The sequence below is a fragment of the Zingiber officinale genome, chromosome 6A (assembly GCF_018446385.1).
Source record: "Zingiber officinale cultivar Zhangliang chromosome 6A, Zo_v1.1, whole genome shotgun sequence".
NCBI lineage: Eukaryota > Viridiplantae > Streptophyta > Magnoliopsida > Zingiberales > Zingiberaceae > Zingiber > Zingiber officinale.
In genome coordinates, this window is record NC_055997.1 from 111,369,034 (window position 1) to 111,396,404 (window position 27,371).

Consider the following 27,371-nt stretch of genomic DNA (forward strand, 5'->3'; position numbering starts at 1 on the left):
TTTTTTTAATATATTTTCGGATTTTATTTTGAGTGATATAATATCATAGTGAGAGTTAATATTTTTCCTTATTATCTTAGATTTTATATAAATGCTTAATATTAAGAAAATAAAAGATTTTGAACGAAATCTAATCGATCTAAATGTATAACATTGATAATAAATGCATATACAGATGGCAAAACAAAATAATAATAATAATAATCATATAATTAAATCAGGGGTAATATAGTAAATGTCAAGTTAGATTATACCATTACCTATTTGAACTAAATAAGGTTAAGATTATGTTTTATTCTCCCATAACCTTGGTTATGTGATTACCTGGTAATCACATAACCAATGTTATACATGATAACTTGAACCAAACGCACCCTTAGGGTTTTAAAACCAAGAACCTGAGGATGCCCTGGAATATGAACCATACGATCGAAGCAGTCCTATTAAATCAGAGAGGGTGAGTTATCATCGAAACTCATGCAGAAAGGCATGCGCCAACCATCACCTTATAATGGAGTTGGTAGGATATGTGGTGATCGCCTATAAAATAGCATTTATGATGGGAGAGACAAGCAAATCATTACCCTGATATGCTATCGCCGACACCCTACCTTGCATTAAAAACAACAGACAGATGTTTTTGCAAAAAAGACATCACGAGAAACAGCTCTGAAGAAAAGTCATTGGAGTTGATGGCTAGTCAAACAACGGGACAGTAGTAGAACTTGGGGCTAGTCAGTCGACCATTAGCCTCCTTCGAATAAACTTTAGGAGGAGGCTTGTGATATGTGTTGATGCAACTTCCCTTGGGTCAAAGTTGACCAGGTTGACTAAGCTTGAGTTAGCTCAAGCTTGAGTCTTGATGCTTGAGTTTTGATATTTGACAATATATGGAGATTGTTGGTGCAAGTGTCTATCTAAGAGATTGAGGGTTAAAGGTTGACCAAAATTCAAGTAGGTCAAGGTTGACTGAATACTTGATTGGGAAAGTCATAAATAGATGTTAGGCAAGGGCAAGATCAACAAGATGGCTGGCATAAGAAGAAAAACCAAGTGGGTCATGGAGGACCGTAGACTTGGTGTGGAAAGTAATAGTGAGTGAAGTCAGACAGTTGGAAAGTTCTGGTGAGTGAAGCTAGGTAGATAGAAAGTCCTACTGAGTGAAGCCAGACAGATAAAAAGTCCTGGTGAGTGAATCTAGGCAAATGAAAATTCTTGGTGAGTGAAGCCAGGTAGATGAGAATTCCTGGTGAGTGAAGCCAAGTAATTGGAAAGTCCTGTTAAGTGAAGCCAAGCAGTGAGTAAGTTTTGGTGAATGAAGCCAAATAGTGAAAAATCCAGGTGAGTTAAAGGATTGACCGGATACCTGGTGGAAAGTCCAAGCAGGTCAAAAGTTGACCAAATACTTGACACAAGGAAAAAAAGTCCAAGTGAATTAAAGGATTGACCAGACACTTAGTGAAAAGTCCCAGCAGGTCAAGGGTGACCGAATGTTGGGCAAGGAACCCTAGGACTTAGGTTTACAAACTAGGATTGCCAAATCGTTTGGGACAATCGATTTAGCAAATCTTAAGTGATTAATCTCTAGCTTAATCACTTAAGGCTCAAAATCATGAGAATAGAAGCATGCTGAATCGCTTAGGTAAGCGATTCATCAGGCCTTAAGCTATTAAGGTAATTCATTAAGAAACCTCAAAATAGAAGCTAGGGTAAGTGATTAAGCAAGAAATCTTAATTACTTACAGTGTTTCTCATGATCGAGTAGAAGGGAGCGAAATCGATCAAGCTAATCCATTCTGCCCTTCTTAAGCCATCAGGGCGATCACTTAAGGTCCTTTCTGTGAAGAAATAGAAAGGTTGGTAAGCGATTAAGTAAGGTTGCTTAATCGCTTATGCCCCTTTTACAATCAAACAGAAAGGGGCATAATCGATTATGCCCAGCTTAAACAATTTGGGTAATCGATTAAGGTTCGAAAATATACCTATTTTGAGCAGGTTGTCGGCATGGTAATCGCTTAAGAAATCCTTAAGCGATTAAGGCGCCTAAAGAGCCATAGAAAAAGGGTTGACATGAGTACTATTTCAGAAGTTACACACACACCTTCTCTCTGATTCTCATCACCGGTTCTTGGGAGCTTAGGGTTGAAGTGCTATTACATTTCCAAGCTTACAAGAGGCTTCTACATCAACAAGAGACTAAGCAAGAAGAGGTTTTTGACTTGTAATCTTGTATTTACTTCTTGCATTGTATTGTATTCTTGTTAAGAGCATTGTATGAGGTCTCTCCACCTCCAGAGTGTTTCTGAGAAGGAGTTTTTTGATAGTAGAGAGTGTGCTTATGTGTGGATCCTTGGATTAGTCACCTCACCTTGAGGTGGATACCAAGTAAATCCTTTGGTTAACATTGGTGGAGTATTTGCTTCAGTTTTCTACTACAAGATCATCATTGACGAAGCAAATGAGCTATTCACCCTTTGCTCTCTGAGTGTCCCAATAAGTGGTATTAGAGTAAGGTCACTCTTCATCGAACTCATCGCCGAAATGGCAATGAGCTAGAGGAAGAAGAAGATGAAGTTGAAGCCATAATTTCAACAAGTTAAAAACTATCATCAAGGGAGCTCAACTTCAAGATGGATTTTCGAGATGGACTTGGATTTGACATAAGGGTGCCTCCACCATTCATATCTACAAGCTTCGATTCTTGGAAATCAAGGATTAAAAACTTCTTTATGATGGAGATAGATCAATAATTTACTCTAATGGAAGGCTTTAAAGCTCCAACAAATAATAAAGGCGAGTTCATAAAGAAGAGCTAATGGAGTGAGGAACAAATTAAGAGAAGTGAGGCCAATGACAATGTGGCCAAATTATTGGTCAATATATTGCCAAGCAACATATTAAGCAAAATTAGAGAGTATGAAGATGCCAAAGAGCTTTGGAGTAAATTAGCAAAGATTCATGAAGATCCCTCCATTGTACCAAATCAAGACAAATTCAAAGAAAGAGACTCATTGGATCAAAAAGAAGAAGATTCAGAGGTTGAGAGATGTTCAACATCCGACGAAAATGAAATTGAAAAAGATCCATCCTCAAGAGAGTACAAAGTCAAAGGAAAAGGGGGATACTTTTTGTTTCATGTGGATGAGGATTCGAAGGTTGAGGAATACTCAACATCCGAGGATGAAGAAGAGGCACCCACCTCAAGGATTGAGGGGGGCCATAGTTCTTTGATGATGGATCAAGAAGAAGCCTCTACATTCAGATCAAAAGAAGAAAGTGACATCCCTATAAGCATAGGTATAAAAATTTTAATTTATAAAAATAAAGATCACATCATTTGCTTTGAGTATAGGAAAAGCGGGCATTATAAAAGCAAGTGACCTAATTTGACCTAGAAGAAGGGTCAATTGGAACCTAAGGGAAAGGAGAAACCTATGGAAGTTGGCCCCATTGTACGGAAAGGCAAGGAGCATATTGTGTGCTTTTCTTGCAACAAAAAAGGGCATTATCTGAGTTAATGTCCTAAGGGGAGGAAATCGACCAAGGTTAAAGGAGGAAGTTCAAGTCAAGGGGGAGCTTCCAAGAATAACCTTAAGGTACCATTAGTTAATGGTATTTCTTTTGTTTATGATAAAAAAGCATGCTAGGTCTAATCTCTATCATTTTAATGTCATTTATTATGAAAATAGGAAGCATGATAGGTTTAAAGAAAAATGTGTTTCATATCATGTTAGGACTACCTCACCTAAGGATAGAAAGGTAGAAAATAATTTAGGAAATAATTCTAAGGTAATTAGATATATGCCTAAGAAAAGGAAAACTCAAGGATTTAATGAAAATCAAAATTTGAGGACCTAAGGAGTGAAAATCAAGTCTTGAGATCAAGACTTGAAAAATTGAAGAGGACCCTAGAGAAAATGGCAATTAGTGTCAAAGGGTCAAAGAATTCAAGCTTAAATTTAGGAAGACAAGAGCCATCAAATGGTAGGAGAGGTTTGGGATACAAGCCTAAAGTTAAGAAGAATGTGACTTCATATCATAGGGTTCCATATAGTTACAGAAGTGACCCTAGGTCTAGGAGTTAAGCCAAGGTTACAAGGGAGGTCATCCCTAAAATTAACCTTGAAAAGATTAGTGTGACTAAGGCTTAAGGTCACAATAGAAGTCATCCCTAGAGTTAACCATGAGGAGTCTAGTATGACCAAAGCTTCTAAGAGCGTAGGAAGGTCATCAGGAAGGTATTAAGGGAAGTTATTCTTAATGAGTACCTAGAGCACCCGAGGAGCACCAATATATTTTAAATTCCTAAGAGTGTGTTCTCTTTACCCTAGATGGGTTTAGAGAGTGTTAACTCTAATTAGAAGAGTAGTTAACCCAACTATTGATGAGTTGATACTTTGAGGGCATTTTCAAGGTATTATTACTCCTTGAAAATGAGAAGTTGATATTACTCTTTGAAAAGAGTAAAGTGTGCATAGAGACACTTAAATAGATAATCTAGATATTTTCTTTATGCTAAAGTTGCCATGCTTTGTGTTGCTTGCCATCATATGTCATAATATCATAATTTGTATTCATACTTGTTATGAAAAATACCATATCATGTCATACATACATAATGTAGCTATAGTATATCTTCTTTTAAAAATTACTCATTTTGATATATGTCAAAAATCATCATGTATTGGATTAAATTTCTTATATACAAGTCATATGCATTTAGCCTAAACAACATGGTTGAAAATTGATTATAAAAAATTGATATTAAAAATAATTTAGAAAATCTTAGTGAAATCTATCTTTTTATAGCAATCACCATTGTATAGTTAGACACAAATTAGAAAGAAACATTAAAGTTTTTCAATGGTTTCAAATTTTGTATCAATCTTTGAAAATGAAATATATATTTTTAGAAAACTATTTTTCCATGATAGCATATGACATAAATAATGTCTATATAAATTTTTATGATTTTTAAAATTTTGTAGAATTATTTATGCATTTCTGAAATTTAGATAGAAATAAATTTTAGAAATTAGAAATGGTGATCGCTTAAGGGAAAATCTTAAGCGATTACGATGTGTCTTAATTGACTAGGACTTCATGTTAATCGATTAAGATAGGGCTTAAGAAATTAAAAGCCTTCTCTAAGCACTTTCAGGCTCTGCTTTCAACTTAAGTAAGCTTATTTAAGTTGATTGAGTCACATCTAGTCGAGTTACCATCCTTAATCCTAAGAAATGTATTTCTAAGTATTTCTAGTTGAAAACAAGAAAGAATAGGTTAAAGAAGACTAATTTGAAGTTTAGGAGGAGATTTGCATTCAATATTGAATTCTTAACCTTATAACTTCAAATTTTGAATTTTCTAAAGGTTTAGAAACTCCAGGTCATTGTTGGTGCAATGACAGAGAATTGCAGCATTTTTTTAGGGCGAGCTACTTCTTAAAGACATGATTTAGATTTTATTTATAAACAATGAAACAATGAAAAGTGGGAAACCTTCATTGTTATAAATGTTCAAGGTTGAACATTAGAAAATAATGGGAGATTGGAAATCTTGATTGTCATGTTGTAAATGCTCTAGGATGAGCATTGGATGATAGGTGTATGCTCAAGGATGAGAATTTAGAGACAATAAAGGGTATGAGACCTTCATTGTAATGTTGTGAACAACAAGTGAGGTTGTGAACAACATGTGAATAACTCTTTAGAAGAAGAGTTTTTAATGTGTATCGAAGGGGGAGAATGTAGAGTTTAAGTTAAAGAAATTCTTCATATTCAAAGGGGAAGAATGTGAAACTCTCATTCATGCTTTGACATAAAGTAAAAGTTGGAGCTAGTGGATGAGCCCAACTTAAACATATTGTAAAACATCAAAAAAGAGGAGATTGTTGGTGCAACTTCCCCCTGGGTCAAAGTTGACTAGGTTGACTAAACTTGAGTTGACTCAAGCTTGAGTCTTGATGCTTGAGTTTTGATGTTTGATAATATATGGAGATTGCTGGTGAATTGTCCATCTGGGAGATTGATGGTCAAAGGTTGACCAGAAGTTAAGTAGGTCCAAGTTGATCGGATACTTGACTAGAAAAATCCTAAATAGAGGTTAGACAAGGGCAAGACCAATGGGATGGTTGACAGAAGAAGAAAAATCAAGTGGAACATGGAGGACTAGACACTTGGTGTAGAAGTCCTGGTGAGTGAAGCCAGACAGATGGAAAGTCCTGGTGAGTGAAGCCAGACAGATGGAAAGTCCTGGTGAGTGAAGCCAGATAGATGGAAAGTCCTCGTGAGTGAAGCCAGGCAGATGAGAAGTCCTGGTGAGTGAAGCTAGGAAATTGGAAAGAACTGGCGAGTGAAGTTAGGCAGTGAGTAAGTCCTGATGAGTGAAGCCAGATATAGAAAATCTAAGTGGATCAAAGGTTGACCGAACACCTGATGGAAAGTCCAAGTGGGTCAAAGATTAACTGGACACCTAATGGAAAGTCCAAGTGGGTCAAAGATTGATCGGACACTTGGAACGAGGAGAAAAGTCCAAGTGAATCAAAGGATTGACCAGACAATTGGTGGAAAAGTCTCAGCAGGTCAAAGGTGACTGGATGTTAGGCAAGGAATTCTAGGACTCAGGTTTAGGAACTAGGGTTGCTAAATCGATTGGGACAATTGATTTAGCAGATCTTATGCGATTAAGCTCTAGCTTAATCGTTAAAGCTCAAAATCATGAGAAGAGAAGGGTGATGAATCGCTTAGAGTAAGCTATTTAGTAGACCTTAAGCGATTAAGGTAATCGCGTAAGAAACTTTCAATTCAAAACAGAAGCTAGGATAAGAAATTAAGCAAGGAAGCTTAATCTCTTATAGTGTTTCTCGCGATCGAGTGGAAGGGAGCGACATCGATCCGGCTAATCGATTCCACCCTTCTTAAGTGATCAGGGTGATCACTTAAGGTCCTTTCTATGAAGAAATAGAAAGGTTGGTAAGCGATTAAGCAAGGTTGTTTAATCGCTTACGACCCTTTTGCAATTAAACAGAAAGGGGCATAATCGATTACACCCTACTTAAGTGATTGGGGTAATCACTTAAGGTTCAAAAATATAACTATTTTGAGTAGGTTGTTGACGTGGTAATCGCTTAAGAAATCCTTAAGTGATTAAGGGAACTTGAAGAGCCCTAGAAAAAGGATTGACACGAGCACCGTTTCAGAAGTTACACACACACCTTCTCTCTGATTCTCATAACCGATTCTTGAGAGCTTAGGGTTGAAGTGCTGCTACATTTTCAAGCTTACAAGAGGCTTCTACATCAACAAGAGACTAAGCAAGAAGAGTTTTTTCACTTGTAATCTTGTATTTACTTCTTGCATTGTATTGTATTCTTGTTGAATGTGTTGAGAGTGTTGTACGAGGTTTCTCCACCTCCGGAGTGTTTCCGAGAAGGAGTGTTTTTGATAGTGGAGAGTATGCTCATGTGTGGATCATTAGATTAGTCACCTCATCTTGAGGTAGATACCAAGTAAATTCTTTTGTTAGAATTGGTGGCGTATTCGCTTCAATTTTTTGCTGCAAGATGATCATCAATGAAGGGAGCAAACTATTCACCCCCTCTATCTCCTAGAGTGTCCTAACAATATGGTGCATAATAGAGGAGCCCTATGCAATGGAAAAGTCAATAGTCAAAGCAACATGACGGTTAAAAGTAAAAAAGGGGTGGTGGTCAAGGATGGGAAAATCTTGGCCTGGTCCAAAAAGGAAGTAACAGTCGAGGCCGGGAAGTTCTTCTGGGACTTAGTTCTCCCACCTCATATGCACAACTCTTGATATGCTCATTTCCTCTTGGGCACCGTTTCAGTCTACACCTAGTCGGTTTCTTAGCTAGCCAAGCCCCAGGACTTAGTCCTCTCATTTTCCTCCTGGGCACCACCCCGGCCTACACCTGGCCGGCTTCTTAGCTGGTCATGCCCCGAGAATTCAGTTCCCTCATTTCCTCCTGTGCCTTGCCCGAGTCTATACCCGGTCGACTTCTTAGCTGATCGAGCCCCAAGGCTTAGTCACCTCATTTTCTTATGGGCACCGTCCCAATCTACATTTGGTTGGCTTCTTAGCTGGTCAGGCTATTATCGGGAGATAATATTTTCAGGGAATCACAACCACTTGTCAGATAATAACAAATATCCGTCAGAGAATATTTTAATACTTTGCCCCCTGCATAGCGCAGAACCTTCCTTTACCCAATGGGAGCCCGTCGTACTTCAGCTATCACCTGACATACCCTGACACCCAACATTCTTTGATGTTTTATCATCACGGAGGTTATGAGAGGCAGTATAAAAAGGAAGGTTCTCTCCGTTAGTCAGGTACCTGTATATATACACATCTACTACAATACTACTGTTCATTTTCTTCTTTCTGTATTTTTCACTTTATACTGCTCTTGATTTGAGTATTGAAGGATCTGCGCCAAGAACCTCTTCTTAATTCTAATTCTAACCCCCATATCCTTTTTCTATATGTATATAAGCTTACGGGTACCATTGGCTACTTGTCCTCCACCCCACTGGGCGTTAGGCGGGTTGCCAGTAAATTGAATAGTTAGTTTGGTTCAATTATTATTTCAGTAGTTTCTTATTAACGGAGAGAATATTTAAATAACATTCATAAATCTTTGAGAAGATATTAAATATTAGGGGCATCATAAACTATCTTTATTATAACATTCTTCTTTCTTTCTCATCTTATTATTAATACTAATAATAACTAAAAATGAATTTATTTTTATTATGATTTAAAGAATAACAAATTGCCTTAAAAATCTTGGTACGTGAACTCAACTTTTTCATGAGTCACTACATTAGTAAAAAAATTATTCTTATTTTTTTATATAATTTTATTTATTTTAACTTTCTAATATATACCGATTTATTTAATTACTTTCATTTTTTTAAGTAAAAAAAATTAAAATAAAATATAATTCTCTTTAACTCAACACAATTTAATGAGAACTTAGTATATTTTATATCAAGTTGGTAGTTCTGATCAATTGAGAATCGATCGATTTGTCGTGAGGGAACTGAAACCCTCATTGATTTTTTATAGACATAAAAAGTTTAAATTAAGATATAATTTCTTCTAAATTCAGCATCATTTAATTAGAATCGAATATATTTTTTATCCAATTGAGCATGACTAATTTTTCGCCCACCAATTGATTGTGAGTTATACAAATTGATTGAGAGTCATACCAATCGATTGACTTAGGCTGAATTAATTGGAGTTAAGTCAATCGATTAGTATAAGCTCTCAATCGATTGGTTAGGTGGAAAATAGTTGTGTACAATTTGATAAAAAATATATTAGATTATAGTTTGAATGTGCTGAATTTAGGAGGAATTATACTCTATTTTATACTTTTTATATTAAAAAATGAGAATAATTAGGTAAATCATATGTATTAGAAAGTTAAAAGAGAATTAAAGTAAAGAAAAGTTTATATATAGGGAGTGAAGATAAATTTTTTATAACAAAAGGACTGAAAAGAAAATTCTAAGGATTCCCTTTCAAAAAAAAAAACAAAAAAAAAAAAAAACAAATAAAGCATGTCTTATGTCAACAACTTTGATCAAATTCATTATACTCAATTCGTAGTAGGCATTAAAAATACCTTCTTAAATATTTGACTTTCTTCCGAAAAATTACTGTGCGTTAAGATAAAATATCCTTTATGATTGGTCTATTATCAACTTTTCTCCAATTATAATGTTAAACAAAAGTGCTTATAACTAGGGTGAACATTCAATTAATTCAATTAATTCAATTAATTTGATATTAATTTTATATAAATTCTTATTATTATTATTTTAAATAAATTTAATTAATTCAGTGTTAACCGAAATAACCGATTCAGTTAATTCAATTTTAATAAAATTTTAATTTGATTTAATTAGTCAATACTAAATCAATTTTTGATTAATTCGATTAATTTATGGATCGAATTAACCGAATGTTATAACAAACTTGAAATTGTTATATATGAAATATATTTATATTAAAATATTTACTAATTAAATTAACTACATTAAAATTATAAAATTTTTGATCCAATTACTTAAAATACAAAAATAAAAAATATTTTTGAAAGACAAAATAGATTATCTTTTTATTTTTTTATGAAATTATTATTATTATATTTATTATTATAGACACCGGCAATATCAAGTGGTTCCCACTGGCCATTCACGTGGAAGCCGAGAAAGAGCAGCGAACCCTCGTCGAGGCTTCACTCCCAAATCCCCGATCCCTTCTCAACTCTGGCAGGATTTCATCTCCTCGACGACTGATCACCGCCGACGCGCTTCAACCCTCGATTCTTTACTCGGTGTTTTCTCCTTCGGTAGATCTTCTCCTCGCGTTCATGCCCCAGATCACCGGTTTCACTTCCCCCGAAATTCCATATCTTCCGCTTCCTTTCTGTGGTCTTGTTTGGTCCCGGCGAGATTTTAATCTAGAAAAATGCTTCCTTGACCCGCTCGCAGTTTTTTTGCTCTGTTTTTGGCTTGAAACCCTAGGTTGAGGATATAGAAAGAGTTTCGTCCCGAACAGAATCGGGTCTTTTCCTTCTATTTGTTATGAGATGCCAATGGATTCGCACGCTTTTAAAGTGCACTGGCTTCGTGTCGAGTTTTTTTTTTTTCCCCCTTTCTCAACTGTGATACTATAGATTTACGGCTTTAGTTTTCTTTTGTAAGGAAATCAATGCCCGTGGCAATTGATGTGCGGTGGAAGCTGTGATTTCCCATCACATTTCTGCAGATTTTCCAATGAGCGCTATGTTGAACTAGGAACGATTAGGTGCTTATTTATCTTTTGGGATCAGAGGTATTACTGTGGCAGAAGTATTGATATATTCTGGCGTCACATTTATCTTGTGGGACATTTTCAATGGCTATCTTGATTTCTATTGCCAATGTTTTTTTTTTCTTTTTCATGTTCTCTAGGCTTTATCAGCTTAATTTTAGTTGTCTCTAGTTCCTTATCCGATTGTGAGATTTATTTTCCCCTCAAAGAAAGGGACTATAATGTTATGCTTATTTGCGTCTAATGAGAACTAAGATTTCTGACCATCATATATCTGTATGAAGATTAACTCAAAACTTGGAATTGAAAATGATCTAGGTGAAAGCAAAACAGTTTAGATGATAATAACTTTTGTTTGGTTGAGCTGTACTTTTTTCTTATCCACCTTCTTCTTCTATAACACTTACCTTTTATCTTTAAAAGGTCATCATGGAGGATGTGAATGCAAGCTTGCAGCCAGAGGAAACAACTCAACCGAGTGAAGTTTCAGCTTCTGAGGTGCAGTCTGCAAGTGTCTTTAATAATATGTTTTACAGACTGAACAAGATCATTCGTGCTGCTGATATAATCAATTGCAGACTTAGAAGCAGTAGCAACTCTGAACATCAAAGCTTAATCTTTAATGCAGTGTTTATGTGCTCTTTCTATGGTAAACTTTTATGCACATTCTTATCCTGATTTTTGCAGTTTCACAACCTTACCCTAAGGTTGGAGGCCCTTGAATACTCAGTACGCTATCTAGAGGATAATATGAGGACCCGACTTTCCGCTATGGAGGAGAGAGTGGAGGTGTGGATTTCACCTGTTAGTTTTATGTGCTGAGTCTGAACCATTTCTGATCGTCTTAATACGTTTGTTTTTTTGGTAGGAACTGATGAGAAGGATGGATGGGTATAATGCCCTACACAGGAACTGGTCACAACATGTATCATGGGATGTGCCTACTGTGGCACTGAATCAACCAGGAACCCTAACTTCACCACTTGCAGCACCAAGGCAGAGGAAAAAGAAAGGAACCTTGATCGCAAAGAGAGTGATTCGCCGGTACCGGAGGCTTGTTAAGTCCAGTTGGGATAGTAAGACTTGCGTAAGGCGTCTCATCAAGAAGATACATAAAAGACGATGTCAAAGAAGTTGAAGGATGCCCCGAACCAGTCATCATCATCATATTTGTTCCAATTATTTGCGATTGGCTACGGGAATACTGCCTGCGACGTCTATGTAAGACTATACCGCTTTGGATATCCAAAGTATACATATCAGCCATGCTAGCTGTGTTTCCCTTATATAGGATGTTGTTTGATTCAACCTCTAATTTTGATGTGCTGTCTTGAATATAGACAAATCAGTGAGTTATTGACATCAGCTTAGGGTTTATTATTGATCCAACTTGTTCAAAATTTATGATTATTGTATCTTTACTTGCACATGCCTACATCTAAGAAGACTAGTCTTGATCCTTGTGGAAGATGATGAACAGCAATAGCTTGTACAAACTCATAAGTCGCCACTCATGAGTTTGACAATAGCATGTATATTAGCGATAACGGCCTATTTGGACCACTTGGTCGAGCTCTTGACCATCTAGGATGTCATCCAAGTTGACTTGTTTGATTCTCCTTACTCATTTGGTTTGGTTGCCCCTTTCGGCACTTCGGAAAACATTGTATTATCTTTGCCTGATCAATATGGTCTATTTGTTTGATTGGTCCAAAGTATTTAACTTGGTTTTAGGCTTTGGAATAGGCATGAGATATTATGTGGTAGAAGTGGAGGTAGTCTCGTTCCCACTCATGCTATAGAATGAATCACATGAACTCATCGTTCCATTTGAAGAATCATTTTGTCCAAACACTGCATTAGATTGTGCTAAGAATGACATTCCATTCAACAATCATAGTCTAAATAGTTATGGATCCATCACAGAGAATGACAAAGAAGACATTGCTATTGTTACAAACCTTGGATCTTATTGTCAGGTATAGTATGCAAGAGGAGAGGAATTAAGAAGAATGATGAGTCCTTCCGATATATATATTATCACTCCAGAATGATGGAGATTGGACTTCTGACCACACTTCTCGCCGGGGAAACCCATCTCAATTGTCCTTCGACAGCCGATGACGACGTCCCATAGTCACTTCGCTTGAAACTGATCCTGAAGCTCTTCTTCTCGTTAACCTTCTCGAAGGTTAAGCTTCTCGGAACTACACGTGCAGAAACCATGTCGGGCACGTCCAACTTTGCATAGTAAGTCGTTGTTGCCTCGCCGACGTTGGTCACGGTCCTCGTGAAGGTCACCGTCCTTGCCTCGTTCGTCGGCAATCGGACGGTGATGGAAGGATAGTTGAGCTCTCCTTCTGGGATGCTCTTGATTGACGAGCAGTTGATTTTGCGATGGACGATGACCCTCAAGTCGGAGATACTGTAGCCAAGGCCGCAGAGGTATGGATAATAGTCCGTCGGAGAGATGTCGTAGACGAGTCCTGGGTCAAGGGCCTTTAGAGGCATGACATGACCGGCTCCCACTGCGAAGAGGTCAGCTAGAAGGTTCCTCTCATCAAAGATGGGGTTGTTCGTGTTATCTTTTATGTAGGCCGTCGTCATTATGGCGGATTTGATAGCTGCGGGTGACCAGTCGGGATGGACTTTCTTGATAAGGGCAGCGATGCCGGAGAGATGGGGACAGGACATGGAGGTGCCAGAGATGACGTTGAATTTTTGTGTGTTCCAAGCGGCGAGGACGTTGATACCGGGGCCGGTGATGTCGGGCTTGAGGATCCCTGGTGTATTTTGGCTAGGCCCACGGGAGGAGAAGGAAGTTATCGCCGGAGAGTTGGGCACATGGGTAATGGTGCCTTTGAAGACGATGGTGGCCGTCGGGAGGGAGGATGAGTTGATGTAAGCCTTGATCTTAAGTCCAAAAGCATATGGAATGTGCGACGTCGGCAGTGCGTGGAGATCGGCGATAGTGCTGTAGCCGTCTTTCGGTGCATTGACAAGCACCATGCCGGCGCCACCGGCTTGCTTGACGATTTCCCCCTTCTCAATCCGCCCGTTGATGCCGCGGTCGCAGAGCACAATCTTTCCCTTCACGTCAATACCGTCGAGGGAACCATTGAGACATAAGCTTGAAGCACCGCCAGGGAACACGAGAGGATACTTTTTCAATGAGAATCCTTGCGGTTGGTAGATGCTCTCGCCACGGAACTCGCTGTCGTCGCCGAGCTTTACGGTGGCCAAGAACTCACGGTCCATAGTGCTGGCGGCCACCGTGAGTAACCACGGTGCCTCATTGGATAGGGTGGAATTAGACGGTCCCGAGTTGCCGGCCGAGCAGCTGACGAAGACTCCCTTGCGCATGGCGTTAAAACCACCGATCGCAACTGGGTCACGGTAGAATGGACTAGGGTCACTACCAAGTGAGACTGAGAGCACATCGACACCGTCCTCCACTGCGGCGTCCATCCCAGCGAGAATATCGTGCCCCTGACACTTGTCATTCGAGCAAACCTTATAAATGGCGAGATGCGCGAGGGGGGCCACTCCGGCAGCCAGTCCCCTGGCTAGCCCGTACACGTTAGCGCGTTTCACAAATGCACCGGCAGCGGTGCTAGACGTGTGAGTACCATGACCGTCGTTATCAATAGGCGAATCCGTCGATTCGTTCTGGGACCGATTATAGTTGACGAAGGATCGTGCGCCAATGAGCTTATTGTTACAAAATTGCTCGGCCGATAATGACGACGTGTTCCTGAAGTCGCAGCGGCCCTTCCACTTGGCTGGCGGAGGCGGCATGCCATGGTCACTATACGAAGGGTGGCCAGGGGTGACACCGGAGTCGAGGACGCCTATGACGACGCCTTCCCCCATGTTGGTGGTGTTCCACACGCTGTGAGTGCGATGGCACAATCCCAAAAACAGGGGTGTGTGGGTGGTCAATGGACGATAAACCAAGCTCGGAACGACACGCACGAACCAATCAACCTTCGACATGGCCGCCACATCCCTCTCCGTCAGCATCGCTGAGAAGCCAGTCATAACATTCCGGTAGGAGTGTATAACCCGTGACGCCGCATCATCTTCTTGGATCTCTAATGTTCTGGCTAGAAGGAAGGTGTAGTAGTCTCCAGAATCATACGCTGAAACATCCGGTTGAACTTCGACGTGAACAATGTAAGCTTTAAGCTCTTCATCGTCGGCCGCCCCTCTGGTGGACAAGAGAAAAGAAACAAAGAGAAAGAAGAAAAAGATGGAGGTCATTGGTGTAGTAATTGAACGTCACTCTTGTCCTTGTGGATGATTTACAAAAGAGAAGAGGTGATTATTTATAGTATCCAATTAGTAATGATTTAGTGTGTGATTTGTTATTTTTGGTTTAATTTGACAACAAATTAGTAAAATTTACTGTAATTGTCAAAACAGACGCATTATGATCTGTAATTTTGAATGTCATTCTTGTCCTCGTGGATGATTTACAGAAAAGAAGAGATGATTATATATAATTATAGCAACCAATTAACTAGCATTCTATGTTTGATAGTTTTCTTCGATTTTGCAACGATTCATTTTATAATTTGTTATTTCTATTTAATTTGACAATAAATTAGAAAAAATTACTATTAATTAATTGTCAAAATTGAAGCATTATGATATGTGGGTTTGAAAAAAAAAATAGAAGGATTAATTAGTGTACTTTAGGATTTAACTATAGTACCTTTCAAACTTCCTCATGGTTTAGTTTTCTTTTTAAAGGTGCTCTTATTTTTTTAATGAGTCAGGTGTGTAAATTTTTAGGGATGTAAATGAGTCGAACCGAATTGAACAGTATTAGACTTGAGCTAGACTTGTTTAAGTTATATTCGGGCTCGATCTCGGTTCGAGCTCGAATCGAGCTTTTATCACAAGGCTCGAGCTCGGCTCGTTTTAGAATTATCAAGCTCGTGAACAGTTCGAGTTCGGCTCGTTTTAGAATTATCAAGCTCGTGAACAGTTCGAGTTCGGCTCGTTTTAGAATTATCAAGCTCGCGAACAGTTCGAGTTCGACTCGTTATTAGCTCGATTATCAAAGTTAACGAGCCTAACTCATTAAGCGAGCTCGGGCTCATTTAGAGCTCGTTTTTTTGGCCCATTTTAAAACTTATTTTAAGGCTCATTTTGTTTTAGAGCTCGTTTTTTAGCTCGGTTTAAGGCTCGTTTTTTTTAATCGAGAGCCTATAAACGAACATGTTCGTGAGCTCACGAGCCGAATATCCTTAAGCTCGAGCTCGGCTCGATAAAACTGTCGAGCTAGAAATTGAGCTCGAGCTCGGCTCGATAAGATAACGAAGGAACTCGAACGAGTTTTTTACCGAATCGAGTTCCGAATAACTCACGAACCGTTTGATTCATTTACATCCCTATAAATTTTGCTAGATTAATTTTCTTAGTTCACCTATTAGGTAAGTCAAAAGCACAATTTATCTACATTTAGAAGTTAATCACTAAGTTATTTGTCTCATTTGATATTTAAGTTATGTTCCTCTAAATATTTTACTGCACCATATATTTTTTAATTGCTCTGAAAATAAAAAGGGAAATTCATAGTCACATTTCTTGCCATCCATCTAGCAAATTGGACTGAAACAGCCTGGTTCAAATCAATCGATCTGCAACTCACAATATCAAGTATCATTGCATTTTTCTTTTAAAAAAATATAACCCAAAATAAAGCCAAATCCAAAACAGAATTAAAACGTAGAACCAAAAGAAAAGAACTAAATTCCATAACACAAAATTCAGAACCCATAATTAAAATCGTAACTTAGAGACTAAAATTAAAAAACTCAAGAATCAAAATACAAAATCCAAAATTTAAAATACAAAATTAGAATCAAAATAGAACTGAATCCGAATATTAGAATTAGAATTTTCTCATAACCTCATGAATTCTAGAATTAAAAAAAAATCGAACAGTGAAAAAATAATCTTAAGCACAAAGATTTAGTTTTATCATATCATGGCATAACAATTAAAAGAACTGAAAAGTAATAATGTAATCTGAATGTAGCATAATAGTCATGGTTGGTTGTAGAGTATTGTCCTCTAGATCTCGAGATCTTGCGGTTGTAATTTGCCCTAAAAATGGATCAAACATGATAAATTTCCTCCAAAATATTTGTGGGTATCGCCGTTTTTTGTATTCTTCGGAGAAATACGAAAACTTAGAAAAACAAAGTCTATCCTAGGTTTTCTTTCGATCCTTGAGGATCAAATATTATTTTATGTTAGCAAAATCGAATCTAGCATAAAAATACTAAATCGATGAAAAACCTAACTTCATTGTCATAGCATATCATGAAACAACCGTAGCTCTAATACCAATTGATAGAATTAGAGTTTTTTTCCTAGCCATAAGAATTCTAGAAATAAAAAAAAAAACTCAAACAAAGAAAAAGAAACCCTAAGCACAAAGATCTAGTTTCATCATATCCATGGCATAACAAGTAAAGGAACTGAAAAATCATTAGTTTTCTCCTAGCCATGTGAATTCTAGAAACCAAAAGGACTGAATAGAGAAAAAAAGCACAAAGATCTAGTTTCATCATATCCATGGCATAATAATTAAAGGAACTAAAAAGCAACAATGGAATCTGAATGTAGCGAAATAGTCATCGTTGTAGAGCATTATCCTCAAGATCCTACCATAGAAGGAGGAGAGGTCTTCCGGAGGAGCTAGGGCGATGAGGTCGCGAACTCTTAATGGTAAATGAGTTCTATCATTATCACTAATTCAACGTGGATCAATTTGATATATGAAGAATCTGTATCCATTATCAGCCTATCATTAATAATAGATGTGGGTAATGGGTTCTACACCTACAAATCCACATCTAATAGCCAAACCCCGAATTAACTTAAGTCAGACCACTTAATGAGTTTGGATTCCTAATGGTATAAATCCGTATGTCTCAAATCACATGTGAGTCCACTAAAAAGAAGATAAAATTCAACGGTTATATCATGAAAATAAATAAATAAATAAATATAAACATGTATATATGTATTTAGGATGATAAAACTAACTAAATAGGTTAACATTTTGATTTAATTTAACTCTGAATAATAATATAACTAATAATAATAGGTTAATGAAAATGTAAAATAATAAATTATGAATGGATAAGAATATTTTAAATTTTCTTGTAATTTTTGGAATTTAAATTATATTTATGGATATTTTAATGGGATCATTCCATTAGGATTTTAGAAAGTATGTTTAGCTACCTTATTTAAGTTGTGAGATTGAATCAATTTATCTTAATTTCATAACCTAAGTTTTTCAGCACTCACATACATGTCTCTCCATCACCCATGCTCGAGCGTTGTTCTGCCACATGCCTAACACGGTGTTGCCAGCCGCTCACAGGCAGCTGATGTCGGTGTTGTGCTTTCCCTTCCTTCTTCATCTTCTCCCCATTGCCACCATCAACCATCGCTCTATTTGAGCAGTCGCGTGCTGCTTGTGCTAACCGCTGCCTCCAGTTTTACTTGCTCTAGGCCTCCTCTTAACTTCGTTCAAGGTCACCCCACATGATATCCAGTTTGAACTATGACTCTGATACCACTTGTTAGGACAAAAAGAATTCACATATCTCTACAATGATATGATATTATCCACTGCAGGCATTAGCTCTCTTGGATTTATTTTTAGGCTCTACCCAAAAGGTCTCACACCAATGGAGATATCTTTTATCTTTTTTAAACTTATGATCTTTCTCATGTATTTTTAATGTGAGACTTTGATTGTATTCCCAATAATTTATGTTGCTGACTAGGGTGGAGGGATGGGTGAATAGCCCTAAAAATGAGTTCGACAAATCTCTTGCTTTTGAACTTAGCAAAGATACAATATTAACTAAAGCAAGCTAAGTAATTAATATAAAAACAATAACTTAAAGAAAGGTAAGAAGGCTAAGGGTTTTACTTGGTTACAACCTAGGTGATTGTTAATCCAAGACAGTTGAAAAAACTTCACTAAAAATTGACTCCATAAAAATGGAGTAGCCTCTTACAAACTTTGAAAGTTCAAGAATTACTAAAGAAATCAATACAATAATTGTTGTTTAACTTCCTAGCTCCAGGGTACTATTTATAACATTCTGAAAAAAGTTACCGTTTACTGACGTGGCATTCGAGACGCCTCGGATCAGTTGGAGGCGCCTCCAGTTGGATAAAAGTTTTATCCATTGTGCAACAGTCAACCAACGATTTTGCTCAAATGGAGGCACCTTAGTTGATCGGAGGTACCTTAGCAATTGTTCATCTAAGACACCTCCAGACAACTTAGGCACCTTGGGTACTATTAATCCGAGGTGCCTTAGGTCCATCGGAGGCACCTCGGGTCTTGAAATTGGCAGAAGCGTTATCGATGATCGAGCCGCCTCTAATCCACTTTGAGGCACCCTAAACACTGTTCGTCCGAATGATCAATTACAATATTGACCATCCTTTTTCGTGCGCTTGCTTGGGAGATGCTCCGACCGTATAGAGCTGAACTCACCTGAACCCAACTCCTACATTCTCCTCGAGCATGCTTCCTCCCTGGCTTATCATCCCTTGGATGTGTCGCACACGTCCTTCTCGTCCATTGGTGTACTCTTTCACAACTCCTTGTCACTCGAATGCACCAAGCTCTCTTTCCGTGTCATCCTTCTCTCTCGTTATATCTTCTGCTCGACTTCTTGTATTTCTCAGTCCCTGCACACTCAGACACAAGACATTAAATACACAAAGCCTAACTTAACTCGGTTGATCACATCAAAACTATTTCATGGTACTTACAACCATGACTCCACTCTATTTTATTTCTTGAATTGATACTTAGTAATTTCTTGCCCTTATTTTACTCTATTTGATATCCATATAGGCTCGTTATTATCCATGCTATTTATGGTCATTTATGCTTATGGAGATGCTTCTTGCTATCTCTATCATGAAAAAATTTTCAACCCTTAATCTTTAAAAACTGAAGCTTTCCAATCCAAATGGTGGAGGTGCTCGTGTGTCATACTTGAATTCATTTTAGAAATCCATTTTGAAGTTGTGCTCTCTTAATGATGAGTCCTTTGACTTTCTGAAATTTAGGGCTTCAACTTTCATTTTCTTCTTCTTCCTCTAGCTCATTGCTTCTTCCGGCAATTAGTCTAATAAAGAGCTACTTCGCTCTGACATCGCTTATTAGGGCATGTAGAGAGATAGAGGGGATGGGGGAGGGGAGGGGAGGGGAGGGGGGGGGGGGGCTGAATAACTTCTATCGCTTCTTTGAACTTGATTTACAGTGAAAAATTTGAAGCAATGCTAACACCTTCATTTTACTTAGTATTTACCTCCTTGAGGTGACTAATCCAATGGTCTACTCCTCACTCTCACAAATACACTATGAAAACCTCCTTCCCAGAGGTAGAGAAGTCTCGTACAAGCTCAAACACTAGAATACAACCAAGAAACACAAACTAGGTTACAATGGAAATTAAAAATGACTTTACAACATGAGCTTTGCTTTGTTTACTCTTTTCTTGCTTTGGATTGCCTCTTGGTAGTGGAAAATACAACAACACTTTTTCTCCAAACACCCAAAAATTGGCCGAAACAAATCTTCTTCAAATCTTTATTGTCAAACATTGAAACAAGTCTTCTTCAAATCTTCTTCAAATTGCTCTTTTCTTGCTTTGGATTGTCATGTTAGCTTGACCATTTAAAACCTATAGAATGACTCTTTTCATCCATTGAATCAATTGGTGAGTCATACTAATCAATTCGATAGCTTATAATCTATTGTCCCAATTAATTTTGAAGCTTTATATTCTCGTGAAAATACTGCCTAATCAATTGCCCTAATCGATTGACATTTGCCTTAATCAATTGCCCCCAATCAATTACAAGGCTTTCTATTTGCGAGAGAATTACTGTCCAATTGATTAGCCTAATTGATTGATAGAGCTAAATCGATTGCCCCATTCAATTCCAAGCCTTTCTGATCTCATGCAAAAACTCCATAATCGATTGGTCCAATCGATTAATGTGAGGCTTAATCGATTCCCAGACTTACTATGATTCATGAAAAGTATTTAATTGAATAACCCAATCGATTGACCTTGGGATAATCGATTGCTCAATCCTATGCTCTTAACCCGAATGTAGGGTTCTTTTGTCTAACCCTCAAGTCATCCGTGATTCATTGGGACTTCCTGTTTCATAGCATTCGGTCAACCTTGACTTGTCAGGCCTTCTGCACCAAGTGTCTGGTCAACCCTTGCCCACTTGGACTTTCCATCTCTTGCTAACTTTCTGTTAAACTTTCGATCACCAAGTGTCCAATCAACCTTTGATCCACTTGGAGTTTTCTCTTGACTAGCTCCGCTAGAACTTTAACTACCTAGTTCCCAACTAGGTCTTCATTGTCTAACTCTGCTAGGACTTTCATTGCCTAGTTACCAACTAGGTTTTCACTGCACTACCCCGCTAGACTTTCACTGCATAGTTTCCAACTAGGTCTTCATTGCCTAGCCTTGCTAGGACTTCCACTACCTAGTTCTCCACTAGGTCTTTCCTATTGCCTAACCTCTAGTTAGGACTTCCCATTGCCTAACCTCTAGTTAGGATTTTTCTAGATAAGTATCTGGTCCACTCTTGACCTACTTGACTTCTCTCTCACTTATTGTCAAACATTGAAACTCAAGATCGAGTCAACTCGAGTTTAATCAAACTGGTCAACCTTGACTCGAGAACTATTGCACTAACATATGTACTACCAATTTATTGTTATAGTTTGTTGAGAAAGTTAGTAGCGAGTTATGTTGTTGTTTATACTTTTGCTTGCAAATGATTATATTAGTGCTCTTACTTTGTAGTAAGTATTATTATCTGAGACTTCTTCCTGTGATCTCCTTACACTATGTAGTTAATGTACTATCTTTCTTATACCCGCTGAGTCATTGTACCCACTACCTTGATTTCTTTTTTCAGGTTAGCAGCTAGAGGATATGTTGTGTCACTCAGAAATCTTAGTTACCGATCCCACTAGAGTTTGGATTCTCTTTTGAGTTGTTTAGTTTATTTTATGTTGTCTCTATGTTATAGGTTTTATTTCTATATTGAATTTTTGAGTTTTGATTTTAGCTTGTTTAGTTTAGTATATTCACATATTCATGCATACATACAGAGATTATCTTTTAAAAGTTAGCGAGTTTTATTTTGCATCGATGTCTATCTTGCAAGAACCGAGTTTGGTATTGTATTTCTCATATTGTCCTTAGAGGACAACGTCCAGTTTGGCGGACAAGTATACCCTCGGGGCATGACATTAGCAATCTCTCACTTAAACTGCATATGATTTGTATACAATATACAATAAACCTTAGTTGATGCCAACAACAATGTCAAGCTTTCTGGATATAGAATAACCTTGTAATCAATATGGTTCATTAACTTCATTGGTATAAGACTAAAGATGTTATAGTTACTATATATAATATTAATCACAATACCAATGTTATTAATGATATAGATCAATATGTGGATGTGTATCATGAGAATTATAAAAAATGTTATTAGTACATGTCAATTTCTAATTTATCCTAATGGTGACCCAATAATAGTATATATATATATATATCACTTGACCTATTTCTTTAACCGTCAAAAATTTGATGTTGATGTGTTTTAACTTCGATAAATTGTGGTTGTTCTTGGTATAAAGTTTTATGACTTTATTATTATAGTTGATCCTTAATGGTCTGTCAATGCCATAATGGTCAATGCTATTATGAAATTCTGTAGCCAAATTTCATGATTGAATACTTTATAGTATGCTATCAACTTCACTTCTATAGTAGAAGTGGATACACTACAAGAAAAAGCTAAAAGACAACGTTTTTTATGCTTTGCTTATGTGGCTGAAAAAGTATTGTTAAAAATACTTTTGTTAAAAGTATACTAAAAGACAACACTTAAAAAACGTTATTATTTTTTGCAAAGACAACACTTTTAGGCTGCGTTTGGTAGCCTGTAATCTACCTTGTAATGTAATCCAGATTACATTACAAAGTCGATTATTTTGTTTGGTTTGATTTAAAACTTGTAATGTAATGTAATCTGGATTACAAAATGTAGTGAAGATTTGTAATCTGGATTACAAAGCAAATGCTATGTAATCCGATTACATTACGAGGTCATTGTTTCACCAAAGTTTAAATGTTGAATATACCCCTAGTCTGTTGTTGACCGCCGCCCGCCATCGGTCGTCAACCTTCGTCGCCGGCCGCCGCCGGTCGTCGCCGCCGGCCGCTGCCGGTCGTCGCCGCCGGCCGCTGCCGGTCGTCGCCGCCGGCCGCTGCCGGTCGTCGCCGCCGGCCGCTGCCGGTCGCCGCCGGTCGTCGCCTGCCGCCGGCCGCCGCCGGTCGCCGGCCGTCGATTGGCGAAGACGGTGGCCTGCTGTGGCGACCGACGGTGGCGGCAGCTGGTTGCCGATGGCTGCCGCAAACTCCGGCAGAGATGTGGCGACCGCCGATAGAGGTCACAGGATATTTTTGTCATTTTATAATAATATGAATTGCATTCCTTATAAAAAATAATGGACACCAAACAAAAGAATGTAATCACCTTTGTAATCAAATATTACATACATTACATTACCAAACGTAGTAATGTAATCAAGATTACATTACATTACATTACATTACAAATTTAATTACATTACAAGCTAGATTGCATTACATCCAACCAAACGTAGTCTTAAAATGCTTAAAAAGCGTTATCATTTTTTTTATACGGACAACACTTTTACAATGTTTAAAAAGTATTATCATTTCTAAAACACAACCGTTTAACAAAAGATAAATATATTCAAATCGTTGTCTATTATATTTACATCACAAACTACTTAATTAAATCCTTATAAATAATGCCAATTAAAAGATCATAAAAGCATAACTGATCAATCTTTTTATTATCGAATTAAAAATGTGGCATACAATTTAAACAAAAAAATATGTACATAATCCATAAATTTTGGATCTACGTTAAGTCTATATAAAAACAAAAACATTTCTTGGATTGAATCTTTTTGGTAATATTGCATCTTCTCAGAGAACGATCACAAGTCCTACTTGCTTTGAATCAACGAATCTAGTAATATTGCATCTTCTCATAGAATGATCACAAGTTCGATCTTTTCATCTTTACTTTGAATCTGGATTTAGTCATAAGACACTATAGTGTGTTTGCAAAATTACCAATCGCTATCAAAACAATCAATATTCCACAAATGATGACCTGGAAAAGGAAATCAACGAATACAACGATTATATGGTGCATTTGATCAAAGAAAAAAGTCCACAGAGAACTCTTGCCTGCCAGTCCCGGGTCACACCAACAATAGCTGTACATAGTAGTAACAAGCCAACATATGCTTCAAATCCCTAGAGAAAAGAAGTTAATGATAGGGCAACATTAGATATTCAAGAGTTTCTAATTGAATAATTGCGTAAAAGGAGATCATTGTGTGAATTGCAAATTGACTTGTCATTTCCAAATTTATTAAGTCATTTTCCATGAATCTTCATAACCCACATTTTCTAAAATTTTCACTAGATAAACAATACAAGTGTGTGAATTTGATGTTAAAAATGAAATGTTCTTCCATCTAACGACTAATTTAGATGTACAAATTTAACTTTAAGATGCCATTTTGCATCTTTTCCTTTCATTGGAATGAAAAGATATGTAGCATGAAAAGAATTGTGGAGTTTTTTTTATATAATTGTCTTACCTGCAAAATGAAAAGGATGGGGCACAACAACCTTCAGCACCAGCAGTTTCTCCCCATACGACATCCATTCTTTTTGCCTGTGAATGAATGAAAGTAATATAGAGACAAAAGAAATGTAAATATAGAAATAGTAATTGACAAGTATAGAGCATGAAAACAAGCATGAAGAAACCATTCTACGTTGTCAAATAATTAATCAGACTAGTGTGCATCGAGTACATAAATCAAGGATGCATTTGCATGATGTCAAAGATTTACTCTAAGACTGTTCGGAATTGTGGGTAACATACAGATGATTTGAAAGAAAAGGACATCTTTTAGGCCTAACATTTAATTGGTCACTCGTTAAGCACTAAGTTTAACCAATGAGTGCTAAAGCATCAACTTTAACCAATGAGTGCTAAATTTTGATGATGACAAAATAGAATTGAAATTAAAACGACATGGATTAATAACGGTTGAACTATCAATAACGACGGTATTTGATATTGCCGCTAATATTTCATCGTTAAAAATAGTTTTTCTAGTAGTGTGATTGTTTGCCATATTCAATGAATACTGAAAGGAAAAAGGAAAACAAATAGCAAGCAATGAGTAGTCTTACCAGTATTGTAGTGCACTATGACTAGCAACAAATTTGGTTATTTATTCAGTCAATCCACTTGATGATCTATTCCTGCAGAACAATAGTGACTATTAAGAATATTATAGACTTTCCAAACGGTTGGTCCCAGTATTTCATGATCAATAATTTGAGATAGATGAGCTTGTAGAACTCATAAAGCAGTGACTCTTGGAGAATTTGACAAGTACAGTTTAGTCCATCCCAAACAAAAGCACTAGGGGAACATGGATCTCCCATCCAATTCCCCTGGATCTGATACCACTCCTTGATCGCTGTCATGGCATTGGCATCAACTATAAAAAGAGAGAAAAATAATCAACAATGGAAGCTAATGACATTGCTTGGAAGAAAAAATAGAAAACAAACACTAAGTATCTTAGTTGCAGCACACCCTAATGCAAATACTAAACAAATAATCAGTGAAGTCCATTGAAATAAAGATTAATCTGGTTAATATTATATATACCTTTCAATCCCAGCACTCATTTCCAATACCAATTATGGAGGTCTTCAAAATTTTTGGTGTTTTTTCCCCTTAACAGGAAGCACAGGGCATTTTGTTGTAGTTGGAGCTCTCCCAAGGCTAGCTCTTGTGCTCCCAGAAAAAGGATTTGGTCAATTAGGTCATTTTTTTCCTTATAGTTCTGTGTTTTGAAAGACAGTTTTTTCTCTTCTGATGTTGATCTGAACTTTATTGACAGGGATGATCCGGTAGAGAATTTTTGTCTATGCCAATCAATTTTCTCGTGGATTCTTTATCATTGACCTCTAGAACTTTATTCTTTAATGGGAGGCCAAAGGGTTTGCATTTTATTCTCTTAATCTAAAAGGGAGATTGCCATGACTAGCACATAGCACGTTAGGCATTATAATACCTAATCATCTTGAAATGGTCAGCACTTTCTACAACATTAAATTCCTTGCAAAATGTCTTGTATCTATGTAAATATTTGGCATCCTTTAAAATTGAAAAAGTGATACATGGTTTATGCAAGATGCATGTCCATGAATTGCATTATTATATTTGTGAATATTTGTGTATATTTCATTTATATATAGAAAAATTAGGATTCATAGGTAAGAAGTGTATCTTTATAAGATATTCTAAAACTTCTAAGGGTTATATTTTTATTGGTGAGCGATAAGATGGAACCATCTCTGAAATAGAGTCAAGAGATGTTATTTTTCATGAAACTGAGTTCCCAACACGAGGTGAAGTTGATAATGTTAGAACTTTCGAGTCGCAAAAACTGCTTTTTGCGTTGCGGAAACCCCGAAGTTCTTAGCCATTGGATCCGTGCGAAGATAAAATTTTTTCATGTATTTAGTTTTTCTACTCTAGATCTACTTTAGATCTACATGTCAAGGGATATACCTTTGAAGCGAAACCCTTTGCAAATCCCGCTCGTCCAAGGTTCTTTGGATCTCAAGTGTGTTCAAGCGGACACACCTTTAGAAGTATCCACACGAACAAGAGATGGAGAGAACAAACTAAGAGTGTGCTAGCACCCTTAGAAGTCACTGCAAGGATGAGAGGTAGAGGGAAGAAGAGAGGAGGAGGAAGATCACTTGAATGAGCACACCAAAAATTATTCACACACTTGTAACTCCTCTCCTCTTTAAGTGGCCGACCACTCATGGAAGACCAAGAGTCATGACTCTTGGTTTTCCTCATGAGGTGACACACACTTGAGCTAGCTTTGATGATGTGGAACACCATCATTGGCCGGCCCCATGCCATGTCACAAATGAGGTGGCAAATGGTCAAGTCAAACTTGACCCTTCATCTTCCCTCTCAAGTCAAGTCAAACTTGATCTCTTATCTCCCATGGTTGAACAAATCCAACCTTTGATTCAAGTCAATTTTGATTTAATGAATCTCTATTCATTGAATTAAATTGACTCAATGAATCATAATCTAAATTAAACTCATTGGACACATTAATCAAATTGAGTCCAACTCAATTAGTTTAATTTGGATTACTCTTAATCCAATGGTTCATCACATAAACCTAATCCTCTAGGTTCATCAAATGAACATAATCTCCATCTAATTGCCCTTTGTGTGTGACCCTATAGGTTCTTGTA

General features: G+C 37.2%; 2 protein-coding genes across 2 annotated transcripts; one reads left to right on the plus strand and one right to left on the minus strand.

Annotated features, from left to right (window-relative positions):
- Window positions 1-10,209: 10,209 nt before the first annotated feature.
- Window positions 10,210-12,275, plus strand: LOC121997441. The gene is made up of 4 exons (XM_042551846.1): window positions 10,210-10,384; window positions 11,272-11,346; window positions 11,536-11,637; window positions 11,717-12,275. Exons 2-4 carry the CDS (start codon window positions 11,278-11,280, stop codon window positions 11,984-11,986), a joined length of 441 nt encoding a protein of 146 aa, XP_042407780.1. The 5' UTR covers window positions 10,210-10,384; window positions 11,272-11,277; the 3' UTR covers window positions 11,987-12,275.
- Window positions 12,276-12,888: 613 nt separating this feature from the next.
- LOC121995152 (subtilisin-like protease 4) lies at window positions 12,889-15,111 on the minus strand. Its single transcript, XM_042548970.1, has one exon. It carries the CDS (start codon window positions 15,109-15,111, stop codon window positions 12,889-12,891), a length of 2,223 nt encoding a protein of 740 aa, XP_042404904.1.
- Window positions 15,112-27,371: the final 12,260 nt, after the last annotated feature.